Here is a 26,113-nt window from a genome sequence, read left to right as displayed (position 1 = left end):
AAAATGATTGGAAAGTTGCCACCTTCAGAGATGCAGCACAGAGCAGAAGTGAAGAAAAGAAATTTATGATGATGTCTCCAGTAAGGAGACAGTTGTCTCCTGGAAGGAGAGAAAAACCATGCAGAAGCTATTTTTGGGTGCCTTTTGGTGAACACTTCTCCTTCAGGCTTGCTGTTCCTTTAATAGAGATTTCTTTTTTTGTATTTATGTTGGTGCTTTGCACTATTTTGGAAGCGGGAAGGTATGTCTAAAATGTTACCGGTGTCTTCATTAAAAACTCTGAAGATAAAACTGTTTCAGTGCACGGCTCAATTATGCATTAGGAAAAAAAGGGCATGTCATATACATTGAACCTTTTGAGCAATTTAAACTGAGATCTATCTGCCAGGTTCATGAATGTCAGTCTGTGCTATTAAAACTGAGAGAGACAGACTGAATTGACTTTTAATGCAGCTCCTTTTTGAATCCAGAGGATCCTACAGCCAGAACTATCTGTCAGCAATTTTTGGACTATGAGGAGAATGAAAATAGGTCAAACTTCCAGTATGTCTTTCAGCAGCTGGTTCACTTCAGGTACTTGATATTTGACCTATAGGGTTTTCTGGGTTTTGCATTTGTTAACAGCAAAAATGAAGCCACTGTAAAAGTAGCTCAAACAAAATTAGTATTAGGGGAAATGTTCCCTTAATTCCCTTCCAATAAATGACTGTGGACAATGTAGGAAGCTGAAGGTTGTGAAGAGTATGGCAAGAGAGGAGGAGAGGGAGTGCATAGACAGTCTTCAGCCCCAGCAGTAATCAGCCTTTTTCTTTATCAAGGTTGTCCCAACCACGAATTTCAGCTATGAGTCCATTTGTCTTTTTTCTCAACCATGTAACTTTTCATAGACTGTTAATTTTCTGGAATTTATGTGGATTCCCTTCATTTTGGAGGAATGTTACTTAGTTGATCATATGAGCTACAGCAGAGAAACAAACCCATGTATTCTGAATGAAATTTAGTTTTTATGTTGCAGTAGAACAGCCTATAATTTTCAAAAGCAATTATAAAAAGTTTTATGAACCGCAGTGTAGTTTTTTCAGATACTTAGAATTCTAACCACCAACATAAAGCATATGCATTCTTTAGATATAAAGTTTGGATTAAGGAGTGTTTGATGGCTCCTATTAAACCATAAAAAAAGATTAGATCCATTTGAGCAACTAGCCTGAAGTTCTTTTTTTATTGCTCTTTGTGAATTGGAACAATGCTTGTTTTTCTGTATCTCTGCAAAGGCATCCTGACAGTGTATGCTGCTTTCAGGGTGGTGTACCATTCACTGATCCTGTCTGGAGGCAGTTGAAGTGGGGATGTGGATAATGTAGTGCAGATGCTTTTCTGTTTCTTTTATCTATTTTTTTCTGCCTTCTGCATTTCTGTCATGGTTGTTGTCAGTCTGAGAGTGGATGGCTTATGGGTGCAACTGAATTCTTAGTTATTACTTAATGTTTAAGTTGTCACAGATAAAAGTATATTTCTACAAGACTCTTTTATTGTACTCCTGATCAAACTGCTCTGATGTTAATTTTGATGGATGATGATATCCAAATGATTACAGGGCAGGCTGTTAATTCCCTTTTGATTTAGATGAGGAATGAAATTCTCTCTAATTCTGCCTGGCAGTCCAATACTTTGACAGTATGTTTATACTGCAGTCTTACCGCTCCTCCAGCTGCTCACGCATAAAACAATCCAAGACTTGCCCTGAGCAGACAGATGTACCTATACTGGTGACAGTTTGGGCTGAGGTGGTTGAATAGAGAATTTGCATCTCTCCTGAGAAATGGGAGCTGCCTGGGGCAGGAGGGACCTGCTGAGTGCAGGGAAGGGAGTCTTGCTGAGGCAATTCAACCTGAAGTTGGGCTCTACCAATTGAGTTATTCTGAAGAGTTTAAGCTCAGTTGTGCTGCCAATCAATTCCTCTTTTTAGTCATGCAACACCATTTACTGCTAATTGGAGTTTGTATTAAGTTAAAGTGTGCTTCTGGTTTGACAGGCTGGGAGCAGCTTTGTGTTCTCCGCCTGGGCTGGGTCAAAGCCGGAATCCTTTTTATTTTGTGAGAACAGATAACACAGGCAGAGGTCTGAAAAGCAATCCAGGCGCTCGCAGCTTCGTGCATCTTTACAAGTGGAGCCAAGTGCTATTCTCAGACGACCTTGACCAACCCTTTTAGTTATGTGGTAAATCGCACCTCTTCCATCCCATTGTCTGCCGGGTGGTGGCACAGGTGCTACAGATGATGGAGCTGAGGCCTACTTATTTTCTGAGGGCCATGTTTTTCTTTCTGGGTGAATGCAATGCGAAGTGGTGAGCTGGCCTGTGGCATGTTCTGCACTCACAATCCAAAGTTAATACCACTGTTTGCTCAGGAAAATGCCTGGAATAGTGGATGTATCACCTGTTTAAAAAAAGAGTGAAGCAGCATTTTAAGCTTAGCAAAACCTTCAAATCACTGGCTAGGCCTCAGTTTCTGAAATAAATTCCCAGAACTTCTACAGTAATTCTTTCAGAAATTACTAAAAGCATTTGTGGGATTATTCTGAGCTCAGAAAGCAGTAAGTGTCAGGCTTTTAACAGAGATGTGAAAACCAGGGGTAGTTCTGGCCTATCTGCAATAATCATGTTAGTGTTTTGCTGCTAGAAAGCTTTCTCACCCTGAGCTGTGGGGTTTTTCCCTTTGTAAATTATACATCAATAGTACTTGAACAGTATTCTCTGGTTTAAAAAAAGAAAAAAAGTTTGAATAGAGGAGAGAACCGGTTTTGGGTTTTTTGGTGGAGGTTTTTTTTTTTTTTTTTTTTTTTTTGAGAAATTGAGTTTTTCTTCACTGAGCTTCAGAAATCCAAGGGAAATAAGAGCTTCTGAGGTACAGAAGATAGCGTGAACTTTTGTATAGTCTATATTTTGAGTACGCTGCCTTCAGTAACATCACTCGTATATTTCTTTTTGTTTGAAGTTACCTGAATGCACATTGAAAGCCATTGCTTTTTTTTTTTTTTTTTTTAAACACTATTTAAAGTGCAAATAAAATTCAAGTCAGTGCAAAATACTTCAGGGGTGGATGGAGGGGAAAACAATGCCATGACATGGTGTGTTCTCTATAATTTCTAGTAATAGCTGAGAGCATCTTTGAGAACACCCAACAGCTGACTGCTTTGACATCTCCTGAGCACTTGCCTGTTTTCTTAGAGAATGGATAAAAGACTGAAAATGTTAATTAATGTAACATTATGCCCCTCTACAGACTCACCCGTTACAGCTGCATCTTGTCTGCCACAGGTGCTCTGTTTTTGCCATGTTAGAGAGCAAGCAGAAGAGCACCTTCACTATGTGCCCTTCAGAGCTGCCCATCGGGGCTGAGTCTGCGCTCGCCCCTCAAGCGAGGCCGCCTGCGGGTGCCCAGGAAGCCGCGGGACAGGTTCCCCCCGCAGAAGCTGGGGGCGGGCGGGATAGGCCTGGCCCGCCCCCCGGGGCGGAGCGGGGCGGACACGGCCGCGGGGCGGGCGAGGCCGGCCGCGGCGGCGGCGGCAGGGAGCAGCAGGGGCCGCCGCGGCCGCAGCATCGCGGCTCGTTGGCAGGGATGGAGCCGTGGAAGCAGTGCGGGCAGTGGCTGATCAGCTGCAAGGTGCTGCCGCCCAACCACCGGGTCACCTGGGATACGGCCCAGGTTTTCGACCTGGCCCAGGCGCTGCGCGACGGCGTCCTGCTCTGCCAGCTCCTCAATAACCTGCGCAGCCACTCCATCAACCTCAAGGAGATCAACCTGCGCCCGCAGATGTCCCAGGTGCGACCACGGGTATCCGGGTGCTTTGTCTTGCGGCTTCTGCCGGCTCGGAGCGGGAACCGCGGGGCAGGGGAGGTCGGACGCGCCCGCGCCTGCAGCCGGGGTCCTCCGCGCCGGGCGCAGCTCCTGCCGCTGCGGCCGGTCTAACCTGGGGCTCCTTTTCCTTTCCTTCCCCCTCCCTGCGCGGTGCGGTGCGGCCGGCCCGCCGGCTCGGCGCGTCCCGGGTGGTGGGAGAGTGCGCGACCGACGCTTCTGGCCGGCGGCTCCCCCCAAATCCCCCGTAAGGGATTGTTTCCTGCAGCGGGGGCGGTTTTTGGGGAGAGCCCTCCCGTCGTCCCCCAGCCATCGGGAGCCACGCGGGCAGGTCCCATCGGGGTGGCTGCGCTTCCCTGCGGTAGCCGTGGCTTCAGCCCTATAACGTGTCTACCTACGTATGTTAATAATCAATCTGAACACCTTATAGTAGAAAGTCATTTCTTGCTTCTGGCTGGTCTGGATATATCTGGGAGCTTTGGAAGAGAGGACACGGGAGCGAGGGAGCGGGGCGGTGATGCTGGCGCCGGAGGGTGGGTGGCATAGCCGGAGGAGAGGCGCCTGCCCTGACCGCGCTGCGGGGACCTGGGTGAGAGAAGCGGAGGCAGCGCTCACCAGAGGCCTCTGCATCTTTTTGGTACCTGTGAAGTTGGCCGTTAACGAGCGATCAGTGATGAGAAATCGTGTTCTTGACAGCTGGTTGTCTGTGTTAAAGTGACATTTCTTTTTTCTTAAGACGCTTTGATATGTATCTTTGTAAATTAGTATTTTGGTTAAATCATAATGCAATGTTTTCCAGACTCATCCCCATTTACGTGCATTTTCTTTTAGTGGGGATTGATGTTTTGCTACTGTGCCTTATAAAGCCGGTTACAGATATTGAGATAAGATTATATTAATCACTCAATGAGAAGAGGTTCTCTAGATACACGACTTCCTGTCACTGCTTCACATGCACCTATGCCTCCGCAGAGACAGTAGCACCCAAGCAGATGTTGTCTGAAAGGAAGCTTAACTTCTGAGTCTTTTGTGTGTTTGAAATCATTGAGAAATGGACACATTGTAACACATCAGTGTTATGATTCAGTTTTAGATCTGGAGTAATAAAAACTGCCCTTCCTGTTTAGGACATAGGCAAAAAGCATTGGTAGTGAATTACACTTTTGGGAGGAACATTCTTTGTACACATATACTCACAAAGCTGGTTTTCTGTGGTTTTAATTCCTTTTTTTTTAGCAGTTATGCTTTAGTACCAAGAGGACGTTTTCCATAAGCCCACAATGCAAAAAAGGGAAAAACCTATTGGGTGTATTTTAGCTGGTCAGAATACAGGCTCCCAGACCCTCGACGAGCTGGGTGTGAATGGTATAAAGGCCGTCCCCATGTACTTGAGAGCTCAAGTGCCTGCTTGAACTGTATACGCAGAGGCAACGCTTTATCTGAGCAATGGAGAGACACAGAGGGTTGACTCCTCCAAATGGAAGAAATCCAGACAAGTTCTCTTGTTGCACTGTACAAACTCCTGAGAGTTTCAGGACTTGCTGGTCTGTACCACAGCCCTGGTTGGTATTTTCATTCCAGTTAGATTGGTTGCTTCCAATCTGACCTTTTTTCAGCTTGGCTTGCGGAACGATAAATATTTTGCATATGAACTGTTGGAAGTGGTTTCTTACCTTGCTTAGAAGGGATAAAAAGTATGGAAACAAATTCTCTCATGATATTACACTACTTTCTGGGTAGCTAACTCACTGAATCGACTTCAGTTAGAGATGAGTGATGTTGCTTGCGTGGACCAATATTACTTACTTTTATTTTTGACGAATTGAAACCATAGTGGTCTCCTCCTGTTTCCTAAAAATACGTATCAAAATGCACTGCTGTCTTCTTTCTTAGAACAGGATTGGGAATTGAGGTGAAAATTTATTTCTTCAAGTACCTTTGAGCTATGGATTATAACTGCACGTTTTGGATTATTTATAATGAATATTTCGAACTTGAGCTTTATATATGTACAATGTAGCTACTGGAATTGTTTTGTAGTTGTGATAGTTGCCTCCTTGTCTGTGTGTCTGCATTTTGACGGAGGAAGCTGCACCCCATGGTGCTGCAGACTGCTCTTTCCAATAGTACGTTTCTGCCTTACAGCAATTTCACCCTTGAATTAGGGGGAACTTTTGGTAGATCAAAACTGATAATAGATAGCTCTATGCAGCATTACAAAGAATGTTACATGAGCTTTCTGTGAGATCAAGATTTGGCTATCTTAATGAGGCTCTGTATGGTTTACTGAAAAGCTTCTTGGTCTCCCTGATGGTGTTTTCTGCTGCAAAACCTTAGAATGGCTTGGAGGATTCTTATCACACACAGTTTTTGAGCAGTAAACACAGAGAATGAGAAGGGTGGATGAGGGCTTCATGAATGGGTCTTGTATGACTTTAGCCTTGTCTCTTACTGCTGTTGGCATTCGTCAGGCACGTGTCTGAGAACCAAGTTTTAATGTCTTGGGGGTTAGTTATAAATGCAGCAGTACCAAAGAATAGGAGATGAGAGATGATGCGTCAGGCAGACCTGGAAGTAGATGTCAGACCTCTGACAGAAAAGATTCAAGTCTTTTCCATTTCGTTACATACTTTTTTCTGAATCAATGTGGCAGATCAGATGTCAGTGATGTTCATCAGCTTTGCTCAGTAGATGTTGGTGTAGCCCCTTATAAGGTGCCTCAGAAGTGTAGAGGGACTATAACTGGTGTTACCGCTTCAGAGGCTGCTTTTTGGTGGAGCCTTGTTCAGTCAAATTAGGAGCACTGTTGCTTTGCTTTTAAGCACCCAACTTCTGCTGTCTCGTGGGGCAGGAATAGAAATTGAGACTGGTGATGCTCAACATTGCAACACAAACACGTGCTTTACCAAATGGCAGCGGATATGTTCTCTTTTATGGGCTGGCTAGCACGGGAACTGAATGCCTTTGACCCACCACCAGCCGTGCACCTTGTGTCACAGCTGTTGTCGTGGGTAGGCTGTTTCATACATTTGAAACCTGTGGATTCGGCCTCCCTACGTCTTTGGAGTTAACAATGGCTGTGTGAGAGAAATGCCTCAGTGGTTTTAGATTGCAAAATCTTGGTTTTAGAGATTTATTTGAATGCTAGCTGGTTTTGTCTGTGTTTCTTACTTTTATGAAAATATTTATATTTGGTTAGTGGAAGCTGTCCTTTGAAGAACAGAAGCTGATTCAGTCAGTTACACTTTCCAGAAAGTAAGCCTCAGATGTGAAAGTATAAACCTCACATATATAAAGGACAAGCAGTGTTCTTGCTTTGACAACGAGTGTTCCATCTCCGGGTTGCCAGCTGAATGTTGCCTAGCTCCTGCCTGAGAAGTTTGTGTGTCTCAGTGCAAAGTCCCATGTGAAAAATGACACATGGGCTTTGTATGAGATTGGAAACTTTTGGCTTCAGGGACGTTTATGTGTAGGCTTTTTTCTTTTTTTTTTTCAGTGGCTGAACAGACCAGCAGACTCTTGGCTTTATTAAGAAGTCTTGTGTCAAGGCCACAAATCATTTTGCTGTTTGAAATCCTGTGAGCTAGCAACATCACTTGCTATTTTGGAGCAGCACATCTGCCATCAGAAAAGAAAATTTGGATGAAGGCTAAACTCATGCCTTTTGGCTCTTTAGCTGTAGAGGAGTCTGCCTGATTGAGACAGACTTGAGAGCTGGTGTTGTGAAAGCTGTCTTACGGCAGCCACCATGTGAAAAAATGTTAAACTTTGCAGCAACTGGGAATGTTGCTGGAAGAGGGAATGTGCTAAGTGAATTATAGAGATGTGACTGGCATGCTAGTGTGTTGCCGCGTTTACCCCCAAGTGTGGCATCAGTGCCTGGTGACAGAGATGGATAATGGAGCATTGCAGCTCAGCATCTAAGTCTTCCATAGGAGCTCTTCACTGTGGCAATTAATTTTTCTCAGATGATGCCTCTTGGCTGATGTAGGCTGGTGAAAATAATACCAATAGAAGTGATCCATAACAGAGACTACTAATCCTAATGTTTAATCATAATCCTTAAAGAACTTTAATAATTTATCACCAGAAATATAAAATTTAAACCAGTGTATTATGATAGATTTGCAGATGATGTCATCTGTTTAATGCTTATCTTTCATCTTTAATACTTTGCAAACTAGTTTTGAAATGTTTTTTGCAAGGCATTTAGTTAATTTATGAGAGATTGCTAAACAGGAAAAGTACATTTAATGCAATACTGGCATGGGAGTTTACTGAAAGGGATGTTGACATAGATTAAATATTAAAAATAACCATTTCCTATTATTCTAATAAAAATAAATATCCCTCACTTTGTATTAAGAGTCCAAATGTGTTCTAATTTTAGGGAGTTACTTTTTTTGGTGGTGACCAAGTAGTGCAAAGGAAGTTCATTATCTTTGTCGTCCATGTTATATCTTGGTGTGGCAACTGAGCTTTTGAGCAGGACTTTATTTTTCTTGTTTACAGTGGTATCAGGTAGCCTCGGGATGTGTGTGTACAGAGTGACATACCTCTGATTTTGCTTTGATCCTGCCTTTGGCTTAGAGCTTCCACACCCTCACAAATGATAACCATAATCTCCTGACCCTAAATCAGTGAGTGTGCATCCCACCTCTGCAAGTTTCCCTCAAGTGGATACATTCCCCCATGCCTGCCTCCCTGCAGCCATGCTGCTTGGTTTTGGCTTCCCCCCCCCCCCCCCCCCCCCCTTCCAAATTTTAGCCTAGGAGAGCGTGCCAAATGCCAGGGTATCCAACTTTCTGTGCCATGTAGCTCTCCAAATGTGGAAACATGAATTGACTTTTGACTCTGCATGTTATCTAAAAGAGAAAAAGTGAGATGTGAGTGGATGTGCTGACCTCTATGCATGAGAATGTGCTTTAGGCCTGGGACCAGGTAAGCCGAATGAAAATAAAAGGGATTTGGAGTGGTGGCACTTCCCAGGAGCCATGGGATATCAGTAATAATCTGTTTTCCTGGGGCAGAGAGGTATTTGAGGGAACTGGTGTGCAAAATAGCTCTTATTCTGTGTTTGCTTGTTATGTTAGGTGCTAGGTTATTGAGTTAAGGAAGTATTGCAAAGATGCATTTAAATTAATAGTTTATCTGAAACTGCAAAACTTTTTGGGTTTGAACCAAGACTTTGGGAACTGGCTCAATTTTTATGCGTGTATGGGAAGAGGTGTTCAAAATACCCCATTTTTTTAAAATTATTTAAAACTGACTGTGTGTAATCAATGTAATTCTTTAAAAGGTGTTTTTTTTTTTTTAACTTTTCAGATACTTTTTCAATCTCTTTGCTTACTTCTTGGTCCTTTGGTACGCTCTAAGTCTTTACCACATTTAACTTGATATCCATGATTCATCTAAATTAAAACTGTATTGGCTATAAGATGCACTATAAGTAAAAGGTATATATATCCAGGTATGTTATGTATACGTATGTGTATCTTATACATGTTGGACTTGATAAAATATTTTGAATAAATATTTGTTCAAAGCAAAGCCTTTATATGACCTCTATGTTTTGTGCTAAGAAAAGCAGCTGACAAAAAAGCAGTGACCCAGTTTTTCTAGGTAATTTTTCTTACCTTAAGAAGATGGAGAAAATAGTACTTGAAAATTGATGTAGTGATTTTTTTTTTTAATGTATTTTTTGTTATTGATTCACACTGGTTCCTTTTGGTTGGCTTAGAGGGTGGAAAAGTGCAGTTGTATTGTAAATCTTATTTTACATGCTATATTTATCATATAGGTATTAAATACAGCATATGCATCTTACAGAGAATTATCTCAAATGTCCCCTCCTGCACAAGATTTTAGTGTGCTGGAAGCCGCCTAATGCATTTACAGGAAAAATATTAGTACTGGCCTCTTACAGAGGCTATAGTGTGTGGTAGCAGTGGATAATTTAAGTGAATGAATATATGGCATGCTGCTGTGTCATGTGGGAGAAGCTGTTATTTTCTGAGCCTAGTCTGACAAAGGTGGGAGACCTGTGATAGTGACAAGTTTAAGGACTGCTTATGAAAAGAAGCTAATAAATCAGAAGGGCTCAAGCAGAGAGAGAAAAATAAAGAAGAATAATATATAAAAAGTGGGATGAAAACAATTGAAAGAAACAAATATGAACTAGAGAAAATGTTCAGGAAAAGTTGGGAAGCTGGACTGAAGGGGGTGTCAGCAAGCAAGCCACTTAAGGATTTTGAGAGAGGACAGGAAAAATCATGTAAGATTTATCCCAAGATAAGTACAGAAACCCAGTGTTGGATATGCTGTTATTCCTTAATGGTAATGGTGTTACCGTTTAGTGGTGGCATGCTCATCTCTGTTCTAACACACTGTCTTAGGACTGTGAGGTCCAGGAGGTTATTTACCAGGCTACAGCACGTCAAGATGGGTTAGTACAATATGTTGCCACAATTTGTGAGATAGAAGATCTTGGATTTCTTGCCTACATCCTTTTCCTCCTCTCCTTTGAAGGTCAAAAGAATTGATAAAGTGTAGGTGTGAAGACTAAATCATAGGTGTAAAGAAGGAAATACAGAGGGTGAGGAAGGAAAGGGATGCAAGGTGAGAAGCAAGGCAGCTGCTGGTGGGCAAAGGGCATTGAAGAGGAGCCCACAGAGAGCATGCACTCGTTGTGGCCATGCCGGTGGAGACCTGGTATAGCTGAGCCTGGGCTTCACTGGTGTGGGTGCTGGGGAGGAGGGCTAACAGGGAGCAGCAGTTAGGAGGGGCAGGGAGGACTTTTGGAGCACAGTTTGATACTGGTAAAACAGAGATGGGAGAAAGACTGTTTTCTGCTGATGTGATATTGGCTCCCTGACAAGCAGCTGACCCATATGGGAAAAGGATGAGGGCCTGCAAAGGTATCAGGTGTGCTCCCTTCTATACACCAGCTGGGGGGAGAGGGGAGCTCACCTCCAGACCCAAATGTGTCGCTGCCTATTGCAGGCACGGAAGTTACGGCTTGTGCCCTGTGTTGCATGGGTATCTCTGAGCACGAAGGAAGATGTATTGTTTTGTTAGGACCCTGACAGTTTTGTTTATTGTAAGTTTTGCTTGATATAGACGTGTCAGGTTTTTAACTTGTTCCTCCTGTACAAAAATTGGATCTGTAGTTCTTAAAAAAGCAAATGAAAAACCCCATCAAACCCCTTTGATTTTATTCTTTCTGTTGCTTCAAAACAGTGTTGCAGTACTTCCGTATTATTCTTGTAGCAATATCTTGTACAAGCTGAAACAGTGTTATTTCAGTATTTCAACAACTGTTTAATAGTTGATGTGTCCTTTGTCAAATAGGCTATTAATGTTTTTCCTGCACTTTTCAGTTTACTCAGTTACATGTGGAGCTACCTTTTTCTTTCCTCTTATCTTGCTTTGACAAGCCAAGTTTAAGACTTCTGGCGTTGTGAAACACCAGCTGTTTACTAAGAGCTGCAATATGTAAAATATAATCTGAAATGCCATCTTTATAGTAAGGTTTTGAACTTGGATATTTAGGAGAAAGATTTCCCCTCAGATCTCAGTGAATGCTTCTGGCTCCAGTTGAACGCATTGTCAAATGCGATATATCTTTTAGAAAGATGTCAGTCAATGACCCTTTCTTTCATCCTGTATTAAATGACAACAGTGAATGTCTTGGTAACATGAAACTGAAATAGGATATTTGATTCTTTGTATATTCAGAACATGAAACCTTAGTCACAAATTGTGTAATATAGTGGTATTGTAGCAATTTGTGTAAAAGCCGCTCATTTAAAACACCCTTGTAGACCTACAGGTATGAACTAATGTAACTGGGAAAACTAAGTTTCTGTCTCATATTACAATCCAAAATATCTTGGGTCTGTAAATTGCCATTATTTTCAACAAGAATTTTATTTCGTAATTGATTAGTACGGATTCAGTTAATGTATTATTACTTATTTTTCACTAGCTTTAGCCCTCTAAAAATCGCTTGAAACTTATTTTAAGTGATCAAGAATGTGGTGTGATTTCCTTACAGAAACAAACAAAACATATATTTGACATTGTTGCTATGATCAAATGTCTTCTGGAAAACAAAACAGCAACCCAACCCAAAAAAAACCCCAAAACCGAAGTATTTTTAAGGCATATTTTTAACTTAGAGCTTAGGAGGACAAGATTATTTCCAAAATCCTTAGATATGCCCTTTAATCCTCTATACAATCAAATTTACCCATTTATTTCTGAGTTACACAAGGGTATGTGCTGTATAATCCATATTTAAGTTACTTTGTACCATTGCTTGTTCCTATATTCACATTGTTTCTACATGGAAATAAGCCTTATAATCAACTAAACCAGAAGGATTAGAGCTTAACCCTTGAAAATTTTGATGGTTGAAGCAGCCTCACTTCACTGTTGTGTAGGCTAAAAAAAATTAACGCATTATGTTTTCCTCCTGCACTCTAAATTCATCATATAACAATGACAGCATTATCATAGCCTGTGTAATTCCTTGTGTTTTGCTTGCATGTTAGCAGTCAAGATTTAAGTTATGCTCCAGTGGTTGACTTCAAATTCCTACTAACATGCTACCTTATGTCAGCTGATGAAAGGCCATGAAGGCTGTGTTGTTTTCCCCTCTGAATTTCTCAGGCTTGATGCATAAATATGTCTCATCTCAGTGCAGACATGGTTAAAGGTAGATGGAAAACCACGCCTTCACTGCATTAGTGTACCCTTAAGGTTTTATGTGTCTGGAAGGAGGGACGGTGTGATATAGGCCTACCTACCCTAGCTTAGGGTAAGCACTCATTAATCCTACTGATCTCTGCAGGATTTAGATCAAGCTTTCAATTTCTTTTTTACCTGGAGAACATGTAGAAAGTCGGAAACACCAGAGAGAATGTTCAAACTATTGCTATTGCCTGTAGCTTCATTTACTCTCAAAATAGAAAGACCAAAACTCCCCAGAGTGCCCCTGCAAGCTGCTGTCTTTGGGCTTATGGTCAGTTCATGCCTGGTTGGTTGGAAAGAGATTTCTGCCAAGCTTTAAAAACCTAACTTATATTTAGGCAGATGTTTTGAAAGCCTCTTCATATTACTTTGCAGCTCAAGTTTCACGTTTCAGAACAGTTTTGCTAAATTGAACCAAGTTGCGTGAGGAAACATTGAAGTTTCACTTTCTCTTAGTGGTTTACCCTCCATGTGAGTGCGCAAAGTGATGCAGGATTTCATGTTGTATCAGATACTTATCTGAATTTGCCATTGCTTATTTTTAAATATTGTTGAAAAATCCTGCTGAGTTTTGGTTTCCCAGCCTTCTTTTTTTGTCTTACTTTATTTTGTGGTTCTTGCTTAGGTTTTGGGATGTTTGGTACGAAGTAATAGTTTTTGGGCCTTATCCGGAAGGCTCATCTGGGATGTGTGTCCTCTTACAGTTGTTACTTCTAGAGAGTTCCCAGAGCACTTAAAAAAAGCAGAGAATGTATTAAAACCTTAAGTGGTCTTTCAATAGGTGTGTAAATGTCCTGAGATTTTGTGGGAGTCCTAAATGGGGTCCACCTGAGGAATTTTGTTGTGAGTTCTGCCTATCCTTGTTATGCCCTGATGGTTTTTATCCAAAACAAAGAGGGCAGTGTGAATTTGCCTACCGCTGTGCCTAGATACGAATCGCTGCAAGTAGTCATGGGAAGGTTATTCAGGGTCTGTGTTCATTCAGTTTGCAGTTGTGGCTGACAGCACTGGATATGGTGATGCATCTTCTCTATGGATAGTGCTGAGGCCACTGATTTTGCTGTATAGTACACTGAACAGATGGCAATCTTGGTGAAAGCTGAGGTTTAACTCCACATGTGTTGTTCTCAGTGATGCCTTTAAGCGAGATTGTTGGTTAAATGAACTGTGCCTTAGAAAATGCTTGTAGCTACTGTTTCTGTGCTGTTGCAGATTTTATGAAGTGTTACGGAAATTAATCCAGTAATCCTATTGGAATGCCTCTATAGTTGTATGGGAGTCCTATAGATTTCCCTTCCTATGGAAGACCCTGGTAAATTGATTAGCCAAGATGAAAGCCTTTGCTGACTGAGACCCATGTGATTTGCATGCTAATGCAGACATGGTGATGAGAGAGGGTGCAGGTGTAGGAATGGATGAGCCATGGAACAGGGGGGCTCCTGTTCATGAGAAGCTCCTGAGTAGCAGACTGGAGCATATTTCAAACTGTGTGCCTTCCCAGCTATAATTGCTCAGATTGATGGACCCCTGGGGAATCTGCTTAATTTAAAATATCTGCTTTCTATTTTCTGACAATTTAGGTTTTTGTAGCTTGTAAACCCCATAGCGCATTACATTATTTCAAGAGCACAAAGCTCTAGCAGTAATAAATGTAATGGGGTTATTTCTGTAGTGCTAAAAATACCTATTATGAAATAATAACAAAAAAAACCCTCTTGGAGTTGAGTGTGGGATCCCCAGTTATGATGACAAGTATTCCTGGAGGTGTGTGTTCGATTTTTTTTGAGGTTTTTTTTGTTTCTATCAAGAAATTTAAGTTAGTTGTCATAAGCAGTTGGAAAAAGTAAGAAAAGAGCTGCTAATTAAAAACTTCTGAGAGAAGGAGGGGGATGTGTTTTGTAATGTTGTCTCTTAGCACACCTTGCTAGGAACAGGCCTGAGGAGTAGATCCTTCCTCAATCAGTAATATTACACTGGCTGTGAATTCATGTCGACTCTGATTAGTGAAGAAAGGCTGAGATGTTCTCTTTTGAGGCAGAACTGACATTTTGATGGGGCTTCTCTGTGTAGGTCTCCTGATGGTTGTTGTCATATTAATTAAGGAATTGGTCTCTGTGACTCAGAATTCATGGCCATTTCAATGTTAGGTAAGGGCAGGCATGGGGAATGGCTTTCTAAGTCTCAAAAATGCATTTCAAAATGTGTGGCTCAACATGCAGGGCCACAAATATATTTTATGTATTTTTCTAAACCATTTATGTTTGGAAATAAGACTCCTACATGATGCATCCCTTTCATTCCAGTAAGGGACAGTGATTCCATCTAATGTTTGTAAAATTTGTGGTGGAGCAGTTATACAGGATAATTAGTCTTCAAAAGGTTTTGCAGGAATGCCATTCTTGGAAGCTGTTCTTTAAACTGTTTGGAAAAGAAATGCAGTAGTAGTTAGCTTTTCCTGTTTTGTGCTGAATATCATTAGTGTTTGACCTCAAACTCCTGTGTTTCAGTAAAGTCATGTTAAAGTTTAATGAACTTAAAATGTCTTTCACTATGATTTGAACTAGCAGCAGATCTTGAAATTTCAGGATTTCTGTAGGTTATCTGATTTTCCTGTCAGCTCTTTGAGTGACAACTTTTCTGTTTCTCACATTTTTCTGCCTTGACTCAGGTGCCATGATTTTACTTATTTGAAACCCAGATTGCTCTGTGATTAGTAAGAGGTATTGCTCTGACAGGCCTGGGCTCCCTTCCTCCCCACTTCTTTCTTTCTTTCTTGTTTCTACTTCTCTCTGATTTTGATTCATCTCAGTCCTGCAGTTTGTTCTGTGCTTGTGCTCTCTCTTCTCAATCTAGACTTTATTACTTTCACCTCCATTTGCTTTCTGCCTCCCTCTCGTATTTTCTTCCCTCTGCAGTGCATCTGTTTCCTCTTTTGCTTCTTTCCTGATGCTCTTTCTTCCTTTCAGCTGTTTTCCCTGCCCTGTTGTCTTCACGGTTCCTGTTGGTCTCATCCCTCTGCAGATCCTCTGAAATGTGTTTCCTACATGGATGAGAGCGCATCTCCTCTGGAAGCTACTTCCAGCGTAGGTGAGAGCACTGGACAGGAAAACTCTAGTGGAAGTTAGGCTTTTAGGGCCAGCAAACACAGGGGTTTCAAGGGACCAGGCAATGCTTGAGCAGCAAATGCATGTTGGGCTGTTTTTAGCTGCTTTTCAGTGACACTTTTTGTAACTGGTGATTGCTTTTTTTCACCCATTATTGAAAAATTTTCAAAAAATTTTCAAAGTCTTCCATGGAAGTCAGGTGTTTCCAACACATGGGAGCATGTCCCCAGAATTGTTTTGCTGCTTGCTACAGGTGATCGGGCAGACCACTGTAGTGGGGACCAGTGAGGATGAGAGCTAGTGCTGGGAGTCTGCTGGGTGAATCAGTTCCTGATGCTGGAAAGTTGTCCTTTACAAAGGCAGCATCACTTGATTCCTGCCCTTCCCACCAACCTGGAGGTTTGTGCCACTGTGGCTGAGCTTGAACAATATTATTCTGGGGTTGTATCCTGAGGGATCAGGTGAGGATGAGATCAGTAGTTATTTTTAACCTCTTTTCAGATTGATTATCTGTGTTGCTTACAAGGCAGAAATAGCCAGTCCTGCCAGGCAGCATACTCATCATGTAGCTTCCTAGTGTTGAACACCAATCTCCATGATTTCTTTCTCTCCTTTCCCTGTGAGCTCCACTCAGTCTTCAGGGCTGATAGGCATGATTATTTTATTACTGCTTAGCGGGCTAAAGGTGAGATGTTTATTTACACTCAAGGTGAAACGATCACTACAACTGAGTATCTGCATTGTGAGATAAAAGCATTTGCAACTTGGTGTCCCTGAGGGATTACCTTGATAGCTAATGGCAGCTATAAATCAGGTTAGATGGAAATTTAAGAATAACTATCAGAGATTACTTATAAATTCTCTTTTTATTTTATTTAGATTACAATCTATTTCTTCAGGTTTCTGCAGTTTTGCATTCTTGCTTTCTGTGAACAGACAGTCTTTATAAACTTGGTATATAACTCATAGGTGTTGCAGGCAGAGAAGGAGGCAATGCCCACCTGGTTATTGCACTCAGGTCTCTGGATGTGCTGTAATTGAGAAAGCTTAGTAGGGTCAAGGCATAAATGGACAGTAACTGTCCTGTAATAAGCATCTCGTCTTGATTTTTTTCACGTAGTTTCTTCCCTTGTCAGAGTGAAGCAGTTCAATAATACCATTTGAGAGTTGTTTTTATGAAAGTTCTCATGGGACTAAATTAAAATTTTGTCATGCAGTTCTTGGTTTAACGGAGAACATGTGTTTGAAAAATAATTACTGTGATATTCATACTACTATGCCGATTGATTTTATTGTTTCATATCATTTGAAGTACTAGAACAGCTCTATTTGTTTCATGAAGAGATACCGATGAGAGCTTAATCCAGGTCAGTGATTTTGTTTTTATTATTTTATTTTAATATTAGATCCTTCCTAACTTTAGAATTGTTTTCCTCACATGCCCATTCAGAACTGACATATGCTGCTGGGAAAGAGATGGTTTTTGCTTAGTTTTCCAGTTGCATCAGTACTTTCCATCATGAAAGTTTTCCACGGTAAAGTCTGTCCCACCCTGTTATGCTTCCATCAACTTTATTCACTTGTTGCAGTTGTGAGAGTGATTTTTGACTAGGGAAATTCCTTTAAAAATTTGTTGTACTCTTTAATTTAGTCATATTCTTTTCCAACTGTTATAGAATCATAGAATAGTTAGGGTTGGAAAGGACCTGAAGATCATCTATTTCCGACCCCCCTGCCATAGGCAGGGACACCTCACACTTATCACATTTCTATATTCATGAGAATGTGCACAATTATCTATGTGCTTAGTCTTGTAAGTCTCTGTGCAGGGCAGGAGTGACTGTACTGTTTTCCTTCTGTCATTGGGATGCTGCTCCTCCTGTATCATCTACACCTTTGGTCTGTTTCACTGACTTTGAGATGCTTGCTTCTGTGGAGTTCACTCATTTTCAGTAGGATTCCCTTTTCCTGTAAACAAAGATGGTAGGTGTGGGCTACGACATTGTGGTAGTACTTATGCATTTTAGAAAGTGGTGTTGTACCCTAGTCTATGCCTGAGAGTTTTTGTTTGTTTCTTTTTTTTCTTTAAATATTATAGATTGGAAGTTTGTTCATGTCCCAGGGGCAAAGTGAACTAAAGAGCATAGAATCACAGAATGGTTTGGGTTAGATGGGACCTTAAAGATAATCTAGTTCCAACCCCCCTGCCATGGGCAGGGACACCTTTCACTGGACTAGGTTGCTCAAAGCCGCATCCGACCTGGCCTTGAACACTTCCAAGGATGAGGCATCCGCAACTTCTCTGGGCAAACTGTTACAGTGCCTCATCATCCTCATAGCTAAGAATTTATTCCAGTACTTTTCAGCCCTTGAATATATGTGCAGTTTTGTCTTCAGTTTTTGCAGCACTCTACTTTGGGATCTTGAGAAGCTACAGATTCACTGGAAAGGCTCACAATGACAAAACGCTTCATGGATTTTTCTGTCAACATTGGAAAAACTATTTCAGTTGTGTCTACTCCCTTAGTAGTAATGATAAAGCACTGGTGGCTGAGTTAGGGTGACTAGAACCATCTTTGGAGGTAGAATTCTTCCAAGGATGAAAAGGAACAGATAAATGAATGGCAGATGTTTCCTTTTCCTCCCCCTTGCCCCCCAGCTGGCTTTGAAATGGGTATGATTTTTTTTTTAATCATCAAACTTCAAGTTTTCAAAACAGTAATGGTCAACTAAATGGAGAAGTGATTTCCATGCAGTTGTTAGGAAGTCCTTGGATTTCTTATGCATGTTCTTCTATGTCCTTTATTGCATTCAAGAAATTATCACGTTTAGCAGATAGGCTGGGCAGTAACTCGGCTTGCTTTGACAGAAGTGGAGACAGGACAACTTGCTTTTTAGTAGTTCTCTGCAGCTGTCCAGAAAAAAAATAATCAGAAAAGCACTCCAGTGGGAAGGCCTACTGGTGTTAAGAAGGGAATTTAATTTGAACTGGAGGATCTAAGACTGATTTTCTGTTCTAGCTCTCTGATGACATTACAGGTCTGACCTCAAGTCTGTTATTTTCAGTCTTCTTTCGGTAGCAATCGTGCTAATTGACGTCTCCCCAAAAATGTGCTTTGAACTTATCTCCAAGGTTTTGAAAGTTTAAATTCTGTTGAGGATGAAACTATTTCCTGCTGCTTAGATCTAGTGATGTAAAAAACCGAAGCAAAATAATGTTGTTACATTTGTCATTTATTGCTTATGTAGGCTGATAGATTCTACCCTGATATCCAATTGATGATTTTGCTTGGTGTTTACTTAATAAATTCCACGTAGAGAAGTTGACTCTTAACTCCGGTTTTGCTGTTCTAAGTGCCTAGGGTGGACATAGTAGAAGATAACATAGATAGTGGACAGTTTGTTAGTTACCCTGCCATGTTTACAGAGTAATTTTCTCTGTGAATTACGGAGAACAGCCTTCTGCAAACTTTCGTTTGCATTGCTTATTGTTGGCAGTGTATACATTTAACAGGCTTTCAGCACGTGTGGATTACTTTAGTCTCCATGAGTTAGACTGCTGCCCCATTCTGCCTTGAAGAGTCTTTTGAAGCGGGTGGGAAGGCTTGGACAGAGAAACCGGGGGGGGGGGTGGGGGGGGTGTGTGTGTGTCCCAATAGCACATACAGGCTTGCCTCCCAGTGGGGTGGCCTATGGCTGGTAGCAGATTGCAACACAGGTTTTGGTAGAACCATGAGTCACGTTCAGAGGATCAGTCGGTTTGGTCAGTTGTATGTGGCACAGCCTTTATCAGCTGGGGAACAGTGAGTCATAAACTTGTGAGTTTCCATCCCTGGTATAGAAAATACCCATGTAGCTGCTCTTGTGGTTTCGTTTTGAAATAAATGAGCTGTGCAAAAGTTAAGTCGCTTGGCTGTATATTTCAGATCCCCGATGTATATTTCAGATCCTCACTGTATGCTGACTGCTGGTATTTTTCACATGTTGAAAAGGCATCATATTGCCACAAATGGAAAAATGCTTGTTTCTGAGAAAAGTAAGCAGGATCTTAATACAAATACTTCCTGCATAATATAGCCACAAAACCGCTTGCAAGGGTCTGCTCTGTTTTGCCTGTTTAATCTCCTGCCCTTGTTTAACATAACCTCACGTTTGTCTATTAAAAAAACTGCTGCTGCTGAAAAATTTTTCCTGTCTAGTTGTTCACACTATATGATCTTCTTTCAGCAAATGAAACAAGTTTGTCTTTTGCTACAGGGACTCCATGCTGCTATTCTGCTTATCTGACTTAGAGGCAAGAATCAGTCTTGCAGTATTATCATACCTACTTGTCTGAAAATCACTCTTGCTGCTCCTCCTGCGCTGAGAACCATCTTCACAGAGAGGCAGAGGAAGATCTGTTGTTACAAATTCCCAGTTACTAACTGCATATATATTGATTTTTTTATTCTTTCTAATCTCCACCTGCTTTGTTGTCTCACCAAGCTTTTGTGTATTTTAGAAGATAGGAACTCATCCAGGATCATACTGTATTTTATTTATATATCATTGTATTTAGTTGAATAGTCTGTAGAACTAAATAATACCAAACAAATTCAGACATAAAACTAGGCTTTCTAGACAAAATCTAGGCTTCCTAGACATTCTTGCAGCTTAGCTCCAATGTTTGCATTCAATATGTTAATTAAAAAACCACCCAAGGAATCATTTGTGCGGCAGTGATGTTCTTTTAGGCAATTCAGTAAACTGATGTGTGTTCAGAAGTCTGAAAATCTGTTTTAGCAGCTGTTTGTATTGCTTTTTTATGTGTTCTTTTGTATAATAGGCTTAAAAAATACTTGCCTACGGCTTGTAGCCAGATGCTTTCATGTCCCTACATTATGTTGCTATGTTTTCCTTTACGTATGCATCAGTGCCAAAACCAGTAACAGGTTACTGCTCATGCAGAATATTTTTTAGCCATGACAAGAATGACAGCTGTTATTTTCTTTTTTAAATGTAGACTAGTGCAAATAGCCAGTATCTTGTTGTGTTGTTAGTGTGCCTTTTTTAACCTAGTTTTGCTAATTCTATAACATTTAAGATGATAAGGATGTATTTATAAAACTGAGGTAAATTATGTCCTGCTAGCATGCAATGTTGCTAAAACAGTAAATATGTAATTAATTTGTCCTATGTGTATAAGTACCTTATGATTTGTAGTAAAATTAGTTTTATGATTAGAATAGACAGGATCCAGCCCTCTTCACTAAGTTCAGAAGACCAGCAGAGCACTGTGTGAGGAATTCCTATGTTAGTGGTTCTCAGGTACCCTCTGTGGTAGAACATTTCTGGCACTGATGTGTATATCATTTGTAAATTTGAGAGATGAAAATATGAGCATGAAACTAATGGTAACAGTTTATGCAGCCCTCTTTCAGGGATGACTGATTTTATAATCTCTATTGACTGAACTGTCAATATTTTTGCAGTGTGTTGGTTGCCTTCTGCACTGCTGAAGGACTTAATTGTTATGGGATCTGAGACAGTGCACTGGAGTCTGTGTGAAGGCATTGAGCTTACATCCCATTTCAGGCTCCATGCTACTCTCTTCTTGAAAAGGCAGCTTTCGCATGTGGACTCATATGATCTCCCATGGACTTTACTTGCTAAAGACAGGACAAGATCTTTTAACAATTATGTTGGGTTCTTTACTGAACCTGCTTTCATGTCATTATAATGAGCTGTTTGAAACAGCCATCTATGTTACGGTAACTTAAGAATAATTTTCTTAATTGAATTGGAGAAAAATGCAATATTAGTATTTTAAGACTCAGCACATAGTATGGTTCAGTAATGCAGACTTCACACTGGCGCCCATGTACTCCATTTAAAACCCTGATTGTACTGTCGCAAATTGCTCAGCAGACTGAAAGTCCAGATAAATCTAAATTATACTCTGCTGCAGAGCTTTCATAATATTTGGTTTATTCACCATTTGATTGTTTTAGGCTGCGTAATAAAATACTGTGTTGTACTCTAGGATTTCAAATGTTTTTCTTCTTTGCATAAATACCCTTCTTTCTTATGATGCCACACTCACTGTTATGTTTCACTTTGGGAGGTGCCAAATTGTAATTCTTTGAAATACAGTTTCAGACCATTCACTGGCATACTTCAAATGTTACTATAAGGCAAAGCAACAATAAGATTCATCAAATCATGTTTGTGACATCAGATGGTCTGCATATAGAGGGGACACTTGAATTTCCATGAGCATTCATTCATTTGCCTCTGCCGAGATGATCACAGCTGTTAATCCATACTAGTGCAAGTAAGTGTTTATGTGATTTTGATGTATCTCCCAAATAAATTTGGGTTGTCTTCAATGATGTGTTTCATTTCAGCAGCTGGGGAGTGAATGCAGCCTTTCAGACAGCAAGGACCTATGATGATGTACAGCTGAAACAGTTTATGTCAGGTTTACCTTTTATTGTTAGTCAGCCTTCTTAAGTAAGGAAACCTACTGCAGCTTCATAAGAAGTCACCTGATTTTAAGGCCTAAATCAATGTTGCTAATGGTAGAATTTGTTCTAAAACTTATTGATTCGTGTATTATATCAATATTTCACTTCAAAATCCTTAGATAGGAAGGTCACTGAAGAAATGGGGTGGTTTGCCTAACACTGGATGGGTTTTAGAGTGACTCTGTGGAAAACAGCTGTGAGTACAAAGACTTTAGCCTCTACTTTTTTAGAGTTGTATTTTGACTGATTTTTCCCTCATAGATTTTTTTGGAAGTTGAGAACTACTAGCATGTTTGCCTTGTTTATCACAGGAACTGCAGTTGTGGATCAAACTACTGTTTTATCCATTTCCATATCTTATCATCCATAACAGATTCTTCAGAACAGTTATCTGTTCTGGTAGACATCTGTGGAGGGTGTAGCACCCAAGGGTTTTTGCAAAGTGCATTTTCAGAGGCTTGTTTTGTGCCCAAAACATTCATTATGCTATTATGTGTTATAGCTAATTATGCCATTGCAGTCTACTGCATAAGCCACAGTGCTTCTGTATTATGTAGTTGTGGTCTCCTGTTTTAAAAAGGATGTAATAAAATGAGAAAGGTGCAGAGAAGGGCACAAGAGATTTTCAAAGGTATGAAACGATGAGGAATGGCTCAATAAAAAAGGTTTTCAGCTTTGGAAAGAGGCACCATAGGGGAGATTGTAAAAACCCTGGAAAAGGGAGAATTATTTGCTGTCCTTTCCACTGTGGAATCAGAGGAGTATCCAATGTAAATAGCAGGTAGCATATTCAAAGCAAGCAAGAGGGAGGGGATACTTCTTCACTAAACTGACTTAGTGCGTTTTGCTAGATTGATTGATTTCTCTATTTGTTTATAAACAAAACTTCAAGTCGTGCATAGTCTATGTCATGGCTTTTAAGTATTTTTGAAAAGCTGTGCCATTAACACTGCAACTGTTTTTTACTCTTGTTTGAGGTAACAAATGATTGGGCTAAATAAAAATCAGTCTTAGGACTCATCCAAATACATTTTTCCTCTGAAAGACTTGTGGTGTATAAAATAAAGCATCAGAGTTCTAGCACATTTTTGTAATTATGGAATAAATGTTATTAAATATTTTTCCTTGATGTAGGTTGAAATAGACGTATTTTTTTTACTTGAAATATCTAAGTTTCTATAGGAAGTGTGGATCCTGCAGGTCCTGAGATGATCCTATCTGTCTGAGAACATATTCTTGGAGGGGAGGTGTGTGCTGGTTGAAAACATGGTCTGTGCAGAGTTGAGTATTTAAATCTTATTGACAAAACCAATTGTAGTATAGTACCCATCTGCTTTTAGTACTGCTTTACTTAGTCTCTGTTATCTGGAAATGTGAGACTTTTGTGGAGTTGTATTGCCTTAGGCTTCCTATTCTCCTGGTGTGATCAACTACGTTTCCTAAAGGGTAGGTGACCCTGGTAGCAAGGTCTCCTGAACTTGTATAAATTTTTTGGGCTGAGGTCAGATGGTTAGAGGGAAGAAAAGCCCTGTGGTTCCCCTCACAGAGACAGATATTTTGGAAAACCAGTTTATGAATGTTCAGGATGGCCTGTCTCATCACAGCCAGTTTTATCAGCTACTCAGTAGTTGTTTCATAAACCTCTGAAGTATGAGACTTGCTGGGGCACTGGAGGATTTCGCACTGACTATGGTCTTTTGTCTTTATTTTGGCTGGTGTTGAGCCTGTCATTCCTCATTTTCTTTAATATGAGGCAGTGGGAGAGCAAGCCCTCCTGCAAAGTGGGGAGAAAAAAAGAGAACTTGTTAAATAGTTAAAAAGGTGGAGCTGTTTCTCCTTCTGCTGCAGTTTGGCTATTTGGCTGTCAGAAGAGCTCAGCATTTGGTCTGAGCCTTGACTTCCCTGAAGACAAATGCAGGTGGAACACCAGGTGCTTGCTCTTTGAATGAAGGTGAGTTTTCTGCCACACACTGGCCCGTGTAATTTTATTTCATTTTACTACTGATCAGAAAAAGGTGATGTATCTGGTACCTACTGCTCTACTTAAAATTACATGTGCATATGGGACCAGTAAAGCAATCTCTGAATATGTTTTTAATAGATTAACCATTGTGACTAGGAAATACTCTGATGCAGTATATGTGGTAATAAAGATTGCAGAAGCATTTACCTCTATCAGCCCGGTAAGACGGAGCTCCATGCAAATAAGTGTATGAGTTTCAGTAGTTAAAAGAGTTTGTCTTCCTTTCCTGTCTTTTGAGATCTGAATTATATGGCACTCAGTGCATGATATGTGACATTTGGTGCCAAATCAATATGTTGAAGCGCCAGAGAATATCACAACATGTAAAAATGTAGCCTGTATACTCTGTGACCACTGAGTTTTAGCTTCCAATCCTGCAAATGTATTGGTAGTTTGTTTTTCATTCATAGCTATTGCCACTGGTTTGTGGTTTGTGCTTCTGGACTTAGCTGTTCTACTTTACTTGCAATCCTTGAAGTGTTCTCTGAGTATATCAGAAATCCCTGTCCTTGCCACAGAAAGCATGGTCTAATAAACTGCAAACCTGAAGTGACACACCAGCAAAAATAGAACAGTGGATTTTTACAATAGGTAACTAGAGGACAGCCGTATTCATATTTGGCAATTTGTCAAGAGCTGTACTTATATTCTTAAGGTCTTGCTAGAAGTATATTCCATGATCGGATCAGGTGTCTTTGCTTCCTCCCAGCTTCTTGGGCTCCTCCTCACTGGCATAGCACGAAAGACTGAAAAGTCCTTGATCAGAGTAAGCAGTACTGAGCTACAACTAACACTGGTGTGTTATCAGCGTTGTTCTCAGGCTGAAGCTGAAACACAGCACTGGACCAGCTACTAGGAAGGAGAAAAATAACTGTTACAGTTGAATCCAGGACAACTAGTCATATGGTCAAGAAAACATTTAAAGTAGTTAATGAATCATATATGTTAACACTAATGAATGTTAGCAAGAATATTGTTCCTTCCTGTTGGAAATCATATACCTAGTACATGATCTACATGATCTGCTGGTAAGAAATAGAAGAGCATGGGAGTTACTTGAGTTAGGTTCACCTTTAAAAACTCTGATGAGTGCTGTGATGTTTTGTTTTCCTTTGGTGTGTTGAATTTCCATGCGGGATTCAGCGTTGACAGCTCTTGAGACTTTTAAAAAGTGCTTAGAAGAGAACAAGCCAGTACATGCAAACTTAATCCACACTGTAGGCCTTTGCATAGTTGAGATCCATGTCTGGCCTTGTAGGGCCTGTGTTCAGATCAGTAGGATCACAGTTTATTTATCAAGGAGATCCAGTTCAGATGATGTATTAAATGGTGCTTGCAGAAATAGTGAAAGGGGTTGTGTTTCTCTAATGGAACTGAAGACAAGTGTGGATCTTTCAGGTGAGTTCTTTTCCTTTAGCTTATATGGTAGGTTTTTTTTTTGCCGCACATCCACAGGGCTTCTTACACCACCAAATTAATTTCCCTTGCATAGTTACAGGCAAAGTAAGACTTGTTCTCATGTTGTTACACTAACTTGTAAAAATCAAGCACAGTCAGATACCAAGATACAATGGAAGCAACATCTTAGTGTGCCAAAGTAGCAACATGAAACAGATGCCTTGGGTGTTCTCTTTAGCACTGATGTAAAGATCTGTATTTCATACTGTATCTGTAAGCTTTTTGTAATGGTTTGAGCATGGATATGATTTTTTTTTCTCTGATAATGAAAACATTGAGTTTTAATTTTTTTGAGGCTTCCCATTTATTTTGCTGTTTAATGGTAACAGGCTGTAGGCTTTAGGGTTGCTTCACTGGCCCCCTTGTTTAAATATGTAAAATAGGTATAGGTTTTGAGGTTTCTGTTTCTAT

General features: G+C 40.5%; 1 protein-coding gene across 2 annotated transcripts in view; it reads left to right on the top strand.

Moving 5' to 3' along the window:
* The first annotated feature begins 3,531 nt into the window (after window positions 1-3,531).
* Window positions 3,532-26,113, top strand: part of VAV3 (vav guanine nucleotide exchange factor 3) — a 161,637-nt gene continuing 139,055 nt past the window's right edge. For both annotated transcript variants that reach the window (XM_065675231.1, XM_065675230.1), the window contains exon 1: window positions 3,532-3,824. In XM_065675231.1, coding sequence (XP_065531303.1) covers window positions 3,621-3,824 — 204 coding nt within the window. In that variant the 5' untranslated portion in view covers window positions 3,532-3,620. The remainder of the gene's footprint in view (window positions 3,825-26,113) is intronic.

Source organism: Lathamus discolor, chromosome 3 (genome assembly GCF_037157495.1).
Source record: "Lathamus discolor isolate bLatDis1 chromosome 3, bLatDis1.hap1, whole genome shotgun sequence".
NCBI classification, from domain to species: Eukaryota; Metazoa; Chordata; class Aves; order Psittaciformes; family Psittacidae; genus Lathamus; species Lathamus discolor.
Note: the sequence above shows the minus strand (reverse complement) of the source record. Positions and strands in the feature narration are given on the sequence as shown.